The sequence below is a fragment of the Haematobia irritans genome, chromosome 3 (assembly GCF_050003625.1).
Source record: "Haematobia irritans isolate KBUSLIRL chromosome 3, ASM5000362v1, whole genome shotgun sequence".
Lineage (NCBI taxonomy): Eukaryota > Metazoa > Arthropoda > Insecta > Diptera > Muscidae > Haematobia > Haematobia irritans.
Window position 1 is genome coordinate 193,166,489 of NC_134399.1, and position 14,063 is coordinate 193,180,551.

Here is a 14,063-nt window from a genome sequence, read left to right on the forward strand (position 1 = left end):
ACAATTTTCTATAGAAATAAAATTTTGACATTTTCTATAAAAATAAAATTTTGGCAAATTTTCTATAAAACAAAATTGACAAAATTTTCTATAGAAATAAAATTTTGACACAATTTTGGTATATAGAGTCCTCTCCGAGTAAGAGATACTTCAATTTTTATAGGAATAATATTTCATTAAAATTTTCTATAGAAAAAAAAATTGACAAAATTTTCTATAGAAAAAAATGTTGACAAAATTTTCTATAGAAATAAAATATTGACAACATTTTCTATAGAAATAAAATTTTGACAAAATTTTGGTATATAGAGTCCTCTCCGACTAAGAGATACTTTAATTTTTATAGGAATAATATTTAATCAAAATTTTTTATAGAAATAAAATTTTGACAAAATTTTCTATAGAAATAAAATATTGACAACATTTTCTGTAGAAATAGAATTTTGGAATATAGAGTCCTCCCCAACTAAGAGATACTTAAATTTTTATAAGAATAATATTTAATTAAAATTTTCTATAAAAATAAAATTTTGACAAAATTTTCTATAACAATAAAATTTTGACAAAATTTTCTATAGAAATAAAATTTTGACAAATTGTCTATAGAAATAAAATTTTGACAAATTGTCTATAGAAAAAAATTTTTTTGACAAAATTTTCTATAGAAATAAAATATTGACAACATTCTCTATAGAAATAACATTTTGATAGAATTTTGGTATATAGAGTCCTCCCCAACTAAGAGATACCTCAATTTTTATAGGAATAATATTTAATTAAAATTTTCTATAGAAATAACATTTTGATAAAATTTTCTACGAAAATAAAATTTCTTCAAAATTTTCTATAAAAGTAAAATTTTAACAAAATTTTCTATAAAAATAAAATTTTGACAAAATTTTCTATAGAAATAAAATTTTGACAAATTTGCTATAGAAAAAAATATTGACTTTTCTATAGAAATAAAATATTGACAACATTCTCTATAGAAATAAAATTTTGATAGAATTTGGTATATAAAGTCCTCCCTAAGTAAGAGATACTCCAATTTCTATAGGAATAATATTTAATTAAAATTTTTTTTAGATATAAATTTTTGACACAATTTTCTATAGAAATAAAATTTTGACATTTTCTATAAAAATAAAATTTTGGCAAATTTTCTATAAAACAAAATTGACAAAATTTTCGTTAGAAATAACATTTTGACAGAATTTTGGTATATAGAGTCCTCTCCGAGTATGAGATACTTCAATTTTTATAGGAATAATATTTAATTAAAATTTTCTATAGAAATAAAATTTTGACAAATTTTCTATAGAAATAAAATTTTGACAAATTTTCTATAGAAGAAAAAATGGACAAAATTTTCTATAGAAAAAATGTTGACAAAATTTTGGTATATAGAGTCCTCTACGAGTAAGATATACTTCAATTTTTATAGGAATAATATTTAATTAAAATTGTCTATAGAAATAAAATTTTGACAAATTTTCTATAGAAAAAAAAAATTTACAAAATTTTCTATAGAAAAAAATGTTGACAAAATTTTCTATAGAAATAAAATATTGACAACATTTTCTATAGAAATAAAATATTGATAGAATTTTGGTATATAGAGTCCTCCGCAACTAAGAGATACTTAAATTTTTATAGGAATAATATTTAATTAAAATTTTCTATCGAAATAAAATTTTGACAAAATTTTCTAAAGAAATAAAATTTTGACCAAATTTTCTACGAAAAAAAAATTTTGACAAAATTTTCTATAAAAATAAAATTTGACAAAATTTTCTATAGAAATAAAATTTTGACAAAGTTTCTATAGAAAAAAAATTTTGACAAAATTTTCTATAGAAATAAAATATTGACAACATTTTCTATAGAAATAAAATATTGACAACATTTTCTATAGAAATAGAATTTTGGTATATAGAGTCCTCCCCAACTAAGAGATACTTAAATTTTTATAGGAATAATATTTAATTAAAATTTTCTATAGAAATAAAATTTTGATAACATTTTCTACGAAAATAAAATTTCTTCAAAATTTTCTATAAAAATAAAATTTTGACAAAATTTTCTATAACAATAAAATTTTGACAAAATTTTCTATAGAAATAAAATTTTGACAAATTGTCTATAGAAAAAAATTTTTTTTGACAAAATTTTCTACAGAAATAAAATATTGAGAACATTCTCTATAGAAATAACATTTTGATAGAATTTTGATATATAGAGTCCTCCCCAACTAAGAGATACCTCAATTTTTATAGGAATAATATTTAATTAAAATTTTCTAAAGAAATAACATTTTGATAAAACTTTCTACGAAAATAAAATTTCTTAAAAATTTTCTATAAAAATAAAATTTTGACAAAATTTTCTATAGAAATAAAATATTGACAACATTTTCTATAGAAATAACATTTTGAAAAAAATTCTATATAAATAAAATTTTGACAAAATTTTCTATTTAAGTAAAATTTTGACAAAATTTTCTATAGAGATAAAATACTGACAACATTTTCTATAGAAATAAAATTTTGACAAAATTTTCTATGAAAATTAAAGGTTAACAAAATTTTCTATGAAAATAAAAGTTTAACAAAATTTTCTATGAAAATAAAAGTTTAACAAAATTCTCTATAAGAATAACAATTTTACAATATTTCTTATAGAAATGAAAAATTTCCTTCAAAATTTAAATTTGGTTAGTTTTTGGTAGAATTTTCTTCAAATTTTGGTAAATTATTTTTGGCACTATAAATGTTTCGGGAGAAAATTTCTTCTTGTGCAACCTTATGGTATTTTCTAATGTGTTTTTTATGTAGCCTAGTGTAATTACTGCAGATTTGCGGAATCTCATCTGTTATGATCTACCTCTACTGCTACAGTTGGTGGGGGCTTCATCCACAACATCCGCATTTTTATGATTGCCTCCGGTAATGTTTAGTGACACAATTATTAAAGGTGGCTCTTAAGTGTTGTTATTTTTTTTTTTGCTTTTTTTATTTTGCTTGCTTCTCTCTGTAGAAAATGTTACTCCATGGTAGATATGGATGCTTTAAACTGGATTTTTGTTGCTTTTCTTTAATCTACCGGTGTGGTCTGTGATGTAACGGTGAATGAGGTGAAAAAATAGTGACTTTAAATAAAAAGCAAATATTGAATATCAAAAGATATTCAGGTTTTTGTTTTTTTTTCTTTCTCGATTTCATGATGCTACTGATGGATGGAAAGTGCTCTCATGCATGAGATCCATCGATGCTTAATTTAGACCAAGGTTGATTGGCTAATTTATTGCAACATTTCAAGTAGCATCATTATGAACGCATACACTATTGTGTATTAAAGGATGCAATAGCATATTTTGGTGTAGAGGGGAGGAGTTGGAAAGAGACATTAGCCCTAAAGGAAACATGTGGTTAAAACTGTTGTGAAGGATCAATTTGCTATTGGAGTTATTCCTAATTTTTGTGAATTGATTTGCATAAAATCTTAGTTTATAAAAAAGGTGTGCCACTAGGGATGTACTAGGGATTGTACACGCAAAGAAAAAAAAAACGTTTGGAAAACGTGTACCGAAAACGTTTTTCTTTTGTTAGAGTTTTTTGAATTGCTTCGAAAATTTTAAACTTTTAGCACCAAAAAAAATTCGTTTGTTGCAAAATTTTTATTTTTTCAATAAAAAAAGTTATTTTTGAAATAACAACACAGTCCATTTCGTTTATATCAAACACTGTTCTTTTCTGACTTTAGGTCTTTAATAAGACACATTTTACAGTTCAAAATTTAATATAGTACAATGTAATGTTGAACATTTTTTCGGAATCTTCCCAATATATCTGGAATATATGTAAAAAAAAACAAAAGCAAAAAAAAACTTTGGCCGAAGCAGGGATCGAACCCACGACCCTTGGCATGAGAGTCGGACGTAGCTACCACTGCTCCACGGTGCCAAACTAAATGTTTGTTTCTGTTAAATAAACTTTGTTTATTCAGTTCGTGGGCGCCGCAAGCTATGCTGTATAAATATAACTTATATTGATATTTATCTATTGATGACCATGACAGGTACATAGCTCAGTGGTTAGTGTTTTGGCTTACAATGTGCATGATCCGCGGTTCGATTCTCCGTCCAGGCGAAAGGTAAAAAAAATTTTAAAAATTTATAAAATCGTATAATTTCTTCTACATTGTTGGTATTGCAGGAAAAGATGTTAAGAATGGATGTGAGAAAGATGTGAGGGACAATGCAATTAGCAAGAAAATAATGTTTTTTTGAGCTAGTCTTTATGAAATTGTTTTTACATCCTGGAAAAGAATAAACGTTTATCACAAAAAGTCTATACTTTTCTTCCAAATACACTTCCTTACAGCGAAAAGCAAATGAGAAACGAACTTTGTTTGTCTAAAATTTCGTTTGGGCGGAAAGAATTATTTTTTTGCGTGTAGGTGCAAGGAAAATGTCGGATTTACCCATTTTAAATGTTTGGCATTTCACGCCAAAAACTGTAAGAGAAATGGAATGAGTTATCAATTTTAAATTATACTAGGGTTTGTAAATAAGCTAAAAGTCTATTTTAAACTTTTAAAAAGAGAGAAAAATATTTTGCGTTTTAGCAAAAGTGACTATTTCACGTCAAAATTGTAACGAATTGGGAATCAATTACATTAATTTTTAAAGTAAAATTTATTTATTTTTTGAGGTAATATACTAACCGATGTTTTATAAAAAACGTCGAAACTCAAAGCAGGGAATTTTCAAATTTGACAAATCGCCAAATGGTCATTTTGAAACTCCACCTATAGCTTATTTAGGGAATGGACTTGGGAACACCGTTGTCACAGTTGGAAGAATTCTACCAAAAATGGTAGATTTTTTACTGTTTGGTGGATTGATAAAATTCATGGTAGATTTTGCAAGACATAGAAATAAAATTTTGGCAAAATTTTCAAAAGAAGTAATTTTTTGACTAAATTAATAGAAATAAAATTTTGACAGAATTTTCTATAGAAATAAAACTTTGACAGAATTTTCTATAGAACTAAAATTTTGACAAAATTGTCCATAGAAATAAAATTTTGACAAAATTTTCCATAGAAATAAAATTTTGAAAAAAAAATTCATAGAGATAAAAATTTAAAAAAATCAATTGAAATACAATTTTGATAGAATTTTCTATAGAAATAAAATTTTTACAAAATTTTCTATAGAAATAAAATTTTGACAAAATTTTCTATACAAATAAAATTTTGACAAAATTTTCTATACAAAGAAAATTTTGACAAAATTCTCTATAGAAATAAAATTTTGACAAAATTTTCGATAGAAATACAATTTTGACAAAATTTTCGATAGAAATAAAATTTTGACAAAATTTAAAAAAAAATAAAATTTTGAAAAAAAATTTCATAGAAATAAAATTAAAAAAATATATATATTGAAATAAAATTTTGACACATTTTCTATAGAAATAAAAGTTTGACAAAATTTTTCAAAAAAAAAAAAAATAAATAACAATTTTCTATAGAAATAAAATTTTGACAAAATTTTCTATAGAAATAAAATTTTGACAGAATTTTCTATAGAAATAAAATTTTGGCAGAATTTTCTATAGAAATAAAATTTTGACAAAATTTTCTATAGAAATAAAATTTTGAAAAATTTTCTATAGAAATAACATTTTGACAAAATTTTCGATAGAAATAAAATTTTGACTAAATTTATAAAAAAACAAGTATATACGGCCGAAAGTTCGGCCAGGCCGAAGCTTCTATATGGCCGTAAGTTCGGCCAGGCCGGAGCTTATGTACCCTCCACCATGGAAATTTTCTATAGAAATAAAATTTGACAAAATTTTCTATAGGAATAAAATTCCAACCAAATTTTCTATAGAAATAAAATTTTGACAAAATTTTCTATATAAATAAAATTTTGCTAGATTATTTTTGCTCGAGTGGCAAGCATGATTATGAACCGATATGGACCAATTTTTGTGTGATTGGGGATCGGCTATATATAACTATAGACCGATATTTACCAATTTTGGCATGGTTATTAGCGGCCATATATTAACACCACGTTGCAAATTTTAACCGGATCGGATGAATTTGCTCGTCCAAGTGGCTCCGGAGTTCAAATCTGGGGATCAGTTTATATAGGGGCTATATATAATTATGGACCGATATGGACCAATTTTTGCACGGATGTCGGAGACCATATACTAACACCACGTACTAAATTTCAACCGGATCGGATGAATTTTGCTTCTCTAAGAGGCTCCGGAGTTCAAATCTGGGGATCGGTTTATATGGGGGCTATATATAATTATGCACCGATATGGACCAATTTTTGCATGGTTGTTGGAGACCATATACTAATACCATGTACCAAATTTCAGCCGTATCGGATGAAATTTGCTTCTCTTTGAGGCTCCGCAAGCCAAATCTGGGGATCGGTTAATATGGGGGCTATATATAAGTATGGACCGATGTAGACCAATTTTTGCATGGTTGTTAGAGACCGGATCGGATGAAATTTGCTTCTCTTAGAGCAATCGCAAGCCAAATTTGGGGGTCCGTTTATATGGGGGCTATACGTAAAAGTGGACCGATATGAACGAAACAAGCTATCGACTTGAAATTTCAAATCCGATCCGGCTGAAATTTGGTACATGGTGTTAGTATATGGCCTCTAACAACCATGCAAAAACTGGTCCATATCGGTCCATAATTATATGTAGACCCCATATAAACCGATCCCCAGATTTGGGTTGCGGAGCCTCAAAGAGAAGCAAATTTCATCCGATCCGCCTGAAATTTGGTACATGATATAGGTATATGGTCTCTAACAACCATGCAAAAATTGGTCCACATCGGTTCATAATTATATATAGCCCCCATATAAACCGATCCCCAAATTTGGCTTGCGAAGTCTCCAAGAAAAGCAAATTTCATCCAATCCGGTTGTAATTTGGAACATGGTGTTAGTATATGATCTTTAACAACCGTGCCAGAATTGGTCCATATCGGTCCATAATTATATATAGCCCCCATATAAAACATTCTCCAGATTTGATCTCCGGAGCCTCTTGGAGGAGCAAAATTCCTCCGATCCGGTTCAAATTAGGCACGTGGTGTTAGTATATGGTCGCTAACAACCATACCAAAATTGGTCCAATCACACAAAAATTGGTCCATATCGGTTCATAATCATGGTTGCCACTAGAGCCAAAGATAATCTACCAAAATTTTATTTCTATAGAAAATTTTGTCAAAATTTTATTTCTATAGAAAATTTTGTCAAAATTTTATTTCTAGAGAAAATTTTGTTAAAATTTTATTCGGTTCATAATAAAATTTTCATCATTGTCAAAATTTTATTTCTATAGAAAATTTTGTCAAAATTTTATTTCTATAGAAAATTTTGTTCACATTTTATTCGGTTTATAATCATGGTTGCCACTCGAGCCAAAAATAATCTACCAAGATTTTATTTCTATAAAAAATTTTGTCAAAAGTTTACTTCTATAGAAAATTTTGTTAAAATTTTATTTCTGTAGAAATTTTTGTCAAAATTTTCTTTCTATAGAAAATTTTGTGAAAATTTTATTTCTATAGAAAATTTTGTTAAAATTTTATTTCTATAGAAAATTTTGTTAAAATTTTATTTCTGTAGAAAATTTTGTCAAAATTTTATGTCTACTTTATCAAACTGAATTATATACGTATTGGATCGATCTTTTTTGATTTAATATATACCACGTATGGACTTACATACAATTTAGAAGATGGTGTTAGGAGGTTTTAAGATACCTTGCCATCGGCAAGCGTTACCGCAACTTAAGTAATTCGATTGTGAATGGCAGTGTTTAGATGAAGTTTCTACGCAATCCATGATGGAGGGTACATAAGCTTCGGCCTGGCCGAACTTACGGCCGTATATACTTGTTCTTTGTTAGACCGGGGACTTATCAGCCAACCTGTTATGTGTCCTAGTTTTAATTTTATAGAGACTAGATTTAAAAAAATATATCTTTATTTTTAAAAGGCAGCCTATTTTGATCGGAATCAAAACCTGAATCCGTAAGGGAATGTCAAAATCTTTGGATACAAGTAATCATTTTTTTTACATAAAAAAACTGATGGTCAATTAAACAGGATTTCGCTTGTCATTGAGCTCTTATTGATAACCGAATACCACGCACTTGGTGGTGGTATTACAATGGACTGAATATTTAGTCTAACTAAACCCAAAACAACGCGTTAACCTAAATTACCTTGAGGTCATTTGAACTTTATGGTAAATTAAAGTTCTATGCTTTTCGAGCTTGAGATATGGCAAATGTTACAATTGTTTCCAAAAAAAATTGTGTGCTTTTGGGGAAAATTTTTCAATTTATTTACTTTTTGAGCTAAGAGTAAATTAATCTACTTCAATGTGTTTGGGTTAAATAGGACTAACATTCCTCTCAACATTTTCTTCTAAATTGCATCACATAACTCTCAATATAATGTCATAGTTAAATCTCCCATTTGAAATTGAAACTCAAGTGTTCACGAGTTTTTTCCGCTCTTATGAGTGATATACCAAAAAAATGCAACACGTATGCAATTCTAGAAAATCACCTCAATAAGTTTATTAAAATCACAAATATTTACTAAAGTATGCGGAAATTTAAACAATGGAAACTATTCAGACAACAATAGTAAACCACTTTTGTATATATTGTTTTAATATTAGCAATCATTTATTTATTTTTAATTCGTTTTTAACATGTTTTTTTTTCAAATGATCAAAGGTCTTTGTTGTCGATTTCCCAATTTTTATTTTCACAACTCACCTGCTACAACCACCGCGACAAGGAGTAATAATTTGAAACTAGTTGATTTAAACATAATGACTAATTAAACACTTTTGCAATTTGTTTATTTTACAAATATACGAAAAAAAAAATATTTTTTTTCTTTGTGCAATTTCTGTTTTGGGAAAAATTCAACCAAACCAAAGAATTCAGTTGAATTTCCTTAATTTGCACGGATGCTATTGTATGCGTGCGTGAGAGCGAGAGTTCACGTCGATTTGCCTTAAACCTCGTAATCAGTCTTTTCGAAGCGCAATCCACGTCTTACGAGTCTCAATGTATACCGTCAACTAAAGACCAAAGTGACATTCAAAGAAATTCAATGGAGTTGAGGTAAAGAAACCTAATCTAAGCCATAAGCCAATCAATTCAACCATTGAGCTATTCTCCTCTGCCGTGCACTTAAACTCACTCAAATTCACTTTCGATTTGAGTTGGCCATTGGAGCATTGGGAGCATTGAGTAGCATGATTTAAAAACTCAAAAAGCCGGTTAAAGCCATGAGTTTGATTCATGGTTTGTGATGGTATCACTTGGCTAAAGCGCAATTGGACGCATGCGTGTTTGACTCGCCCAAAGGTTTATCTCACATCACAGATTTTCTTCTCAATCGTTTGTTGGTGTCGATGGTGTAGTGTTGATTGTATTAAGCAACTTGTATTGTATGCTAATTGTTATTGGATTATCTGTTGTGTTTTTGTTTTCTTTTCTTGATTTTCTGTGGTATTTGCCTGCTACCAGTTTTTTTTTATGTCATAGTATCTTTGTGGGCCTGGTCGAACAGTGGTTTCTTTTACACTATGATTTAAATTTAACAGAAGAAATAAGAAAGATCCTAATTATAGATTTGTATTTGTAGTCTCTGCTTGAGATCGAGGTAATAAACTTAAAATAAAAGCCATACCATACAGGGGGCTGCTATGCAGAAACAAAGTAAAGCGCTATACATTGTTTTATTTTGGTTTTATACCCTCCACCATAGGATTATATTTGTATTAACTTTGTCATTCCGTTTGTAACATATCGAAATATTGCTCTGCTTATATATATTCTGGGCCGTGGTGAAATTTTGAGTCGATCTAAGCATGTCCGTGCGTCTGTTGAAACCACGCTAACTTCCCCGCGAAACAAGCTGTCGACTTGAAACTTGGTACAAGTAGTTGTTATTGATGTAGTTCGAATGGTATTGAAAATGGGCCATATTGGACCACTTTTACGTATAGCGCCCATATAAACCGACCCCCAGATTTGGCTAGCGGAGCCTCTTAGAGAAGCAAATTTCATCCGATCCGGTTGGTTGATGTTAGTATATGGTCTCTAACAACCATGCAAAAATTCTATCCATAATTATATATAGCCCCCATATAAACCGATTCCCAGATTTGAACTCCGGGGCCTCTTGGAGCAGTAAACTTCCTCCGATCCGGTTGAAATTTGGCACGTGGTGTTAGTATATGACCTCTAACACCCATGCAAAAATTGGTCCATATCGGCCCATAATAGTATATAAACCGATCCCCAGATTTGACCTCCGTAGCCTCTTGGAGGACCAAAATTCATCCGATCCGGTAAAAATTTGGTATTTGGTTTTAGTATATGGTCTTTAACAACCAAGAAAAAATTGGTCCATATACATAGGTCCAATATTGTATATAGTCTCTATATAAACCGATCCCCAGATTTGACCTCCAGAGCCTCTTGGAGGAACAAAATTCATCCGATTCGATTAAAATTTGGTATGTGTATTGTTATTGATGTAGGTCGGACGGTCCACTTTTACGTATAGCCCCCATATAAACGGACCCCCAAATTTGGCTTGCAGACCCTCTAAGACAAGCCAATTTCATCCGATCTGGCTGAAATTTGGTACATGGTGTTAGTATATGGTCTCTAACAACCTTGCAAAAATTGGTCCACATCGGTCTATAATTATATATAGCCCCCATATAAACCGATCCCCCAATTTGGCTTTCGGAGCCTCTAAGAGAAGCAAATTTCATCCGATCCGGCTGAAATTTGGTACATTGTTTTAGTATATTGTCTGTAACAACCACGCAAAAAATGGTCCACATCGGTCCATAAATATATATATAGCCCCCATATAAACCGATCCCTAGATTTAGCTTGCGGAGCCTCTTAGAGTAGAAAATTTCATCCGATCCTGCTGAAATTTGGTACATAGTGTTAGTATATGGTCTCTAACAACTATGCAAAAATTGGTCTACATCGGTCTATAATTATATATAGCCCCCATATAAGCCGATCCTCCGATTTGGCTTGCGGAGCCTCTAAGAGAAGCAAATTTCATCCGATCCGGCTGAAAGTTGGTACATTGTGTTAGTATATGGTCTTTAACAACCATGCAAAAATTGGTCCATATCGGTCCATAATTATATATAGGCCCCATATAAACCGATCCCCAGATTTGGCTTGCGGAGCCTCTAAGAGAAGCAAATTTCATCCTATCCGGCTGAAATTTGGTACATGGTGTTAGTATATGGTCTCTAATGACCATGCAAAAATTGGTCCACATCGGGGCATAATTATATATAGCTCCATATAAACTGATCGTCAGATTTGGCCTCCGGAGCCTCTTGGAATACCAAAATTCATCTGGTTCAGTTGATATTTGGTACGTGGTGTTAATATATGGCCTCAAAAACCCATGCAAAAATTGGTCCACATCGGTCCATAATTATGTATAGCCCCCATATAAACCGATCCCCAGATTTGACCTCCGGAGCCCCTTGGAAGAGCAAAATTCATCGGATTCGGTTGAAATTTGGTACCTGATGTTAGTATATTGTATCCAACAACCATACATGAATTGGTTCATATCAGTCTATAATTATATATAGCCCCCATATAAACCGATCCCCAGATTTGACCTCCGGTGCCTTGTGGAGAAACAAAATTCATCCGATCTGGTTGAAATTTGGTACGTGGTGGTAGTATATGATATTTAACAACCATGCCAAAAGTGGTCCATATCAGTCCATAATCATATATAGCCCCCATATAAACCGATCCCGAGATTTGGTTTTGAAGCCTCTTGGAGAAGTAAATTTCCTCCGAGTCAGTTGAAATTTGGTACATTGTGCTAGTATATGGCCGTTAACTACCATGCCTATTTAACCAGGTCCATATCGGTCCATAGTTATATATAGCCCTCAGATAAATCGATCCCCAATCACACAAAAATTGGTCCATATCAAGTTCATAATTGTAGCCCCCATATAAGCGACCCCCATATTTCAATTCTGGCTCTCCACGTACCGAGAAAAAGTCCATATCGATTCGTAATTATTTGTAGACTTACATACCTTTTTGTCTAATATATGCCACGTGTGGACTAACTCACAATTTAGAAAACGATTTAAGATACCACAACCCAAGTAATTCGATTGTGTATAACAGTCTTTCGTAGAAGTTTCTACGCAATCCATGGTGGAGGGTACATAAGATTCGGCCTGGCCGAACTTACGGCCGTTTATACTTGTTTTTGTCTAATGTATACCGCGTATGCACTAACTTACAATTTAGAGGACGATGTTAAGAAGTTTTAAGATGGCAAGAACATCGGCAAGTATTACCACTTACTTGGGTTGTGGTAATACTTGCCGATGCCGATACTTGATTGTGGATGACAGTCTTTAGTAGAAGTTTCTACCCAATCCCTGTTGGAGAGATTTGGCCTGGCCAAACTTACGGCCGTATATACTTGTTTTTTGTTTTTCAAAAGCCAAAATGTCGGTAATAACATCAAATTTTAGAATATGTTAAGATTTGTTCGAATTTGATACCATTGGCACAAAGCCATCACACGATGCATGAAAGTGGCTCTGTGGTAAAGGCATGCGTGATCACGCACACACACAATTTTACTCACGCATGAAACTTTTCGTACAACTACTTGTGCCAAGTTTCAAGTCGATTGCTTGTTTCGTTCGGAAGCTAGCGTGATTTCAACAGACGGACGGACATGCTCAGATCGACTCAGAATTTCACCACGACCCAGAATATATATACTTTATTGGGTCTTAGAGCAATATTTCGATGTGTTACAAACGAAATGACAAAGTTAATATAACCCCCATCCTATGGTGGAGGGTATAAAAAAACATGTAAAGAAAATTTAAAGTCGGGCGAGGCCGACTATATTATACCCTACGCAACTTTGTAGTTCCACATTATCGATAGCATATCAAATCCGTTCAATGTGTGAGGTGCTATATATAAACGTGTATGTTCCCATATACACATATTTACTAGATCTGGACAAAATTTGTTAGAGTTATACACATTTATAGACTATAAATTTAAGTCGACTAATGTCGTGGGGTGGAACAAAATGTTACTAAAACAAGTATCTAAGATGAACCAAATATTAGGGTTTCTTTTGAAATTTCAGGAGGGTTTGAGGACACTTCCCGAAGATAAATTGAAAGATTTCACCTATGAGGACTATATCAGATTCTGAATTTATAAGAACCATTTTTGTTTGAGTTTTAGAGGAATAATTAACATCTCTTGTAAGTGTGCAAGAAAATTATAAAATAACGTCTTGATTTGAAATCTTAAATTTGTAGAAGTAAAATCTGGAAATTTTACATTGAGTTTCAAGCAATTTTCATGATCAGTGCGCCTTCTACACTCTCAAGAAGTGAAGTCGATCTATATGGAGGCATTACCAAATGGACCGATAAAAACTTAATCCGATACACGTTTTTGCGAACCTAAAATACCAGAATATTTACAATTTCAGGCAAATCAGATAAAAACTACGGTTTCTAGAAAGCCAAGGAGTTAAATTGGGAGATCGTTCTTATGGGGGCTATACTAAAATATGGACCGATACTCACCGTTTTTGGCACACCTCTTTATGACCCGAAAATACCTCTAGATTTCCAATTTCAGGCAAATAGGATAAAAACTTCGGATTCTAGAAGCCCAAGAAGTAAAATCGGGAAATCGGTCTATATGGGGGCTATACCAAAATATGGACCGATACTCACCATTTTCGGCACACCTCTTTATGGTCATAAAATACCTCTAGATTTCAAATTTCAGGCAAATTCAATGAAAACTACGATTTCTATAAGTCCACGACCCCAAATCGGGAGGTCGGTTTATATGGGGACTATATCAAAACCTGGACCGATATAGCCCATCTTCGAACTTGACCTGCTGCAG

General features: G+C 31.1%; 1 protein-coding gene across 1 annotated transcript in view; it reads right to left on the minus strand.

Moving 5' to 3' along the window:
• Positions 1-9,165, minus strand: part of LOC142231365 (chitin deacetylase 1-like) — a 158,962-nt gene extending 149,797 nt beyond the window's left edge. The window contains exon 1 of the mRNA XM_075301976.1: positions 8,850-9,165. Within this exon, the coding sequence (XP_075158091.1) occupies positions 8,850-8,904 (55 nt within the window). The 5' untranslated portion in view covers positions 8,905-9,165. The remainder of the gene's footprint in view (positions 1-8,849) is intronic.
• Positions 9,166-14,063: the final 4,898 nt, after the last annotated feature.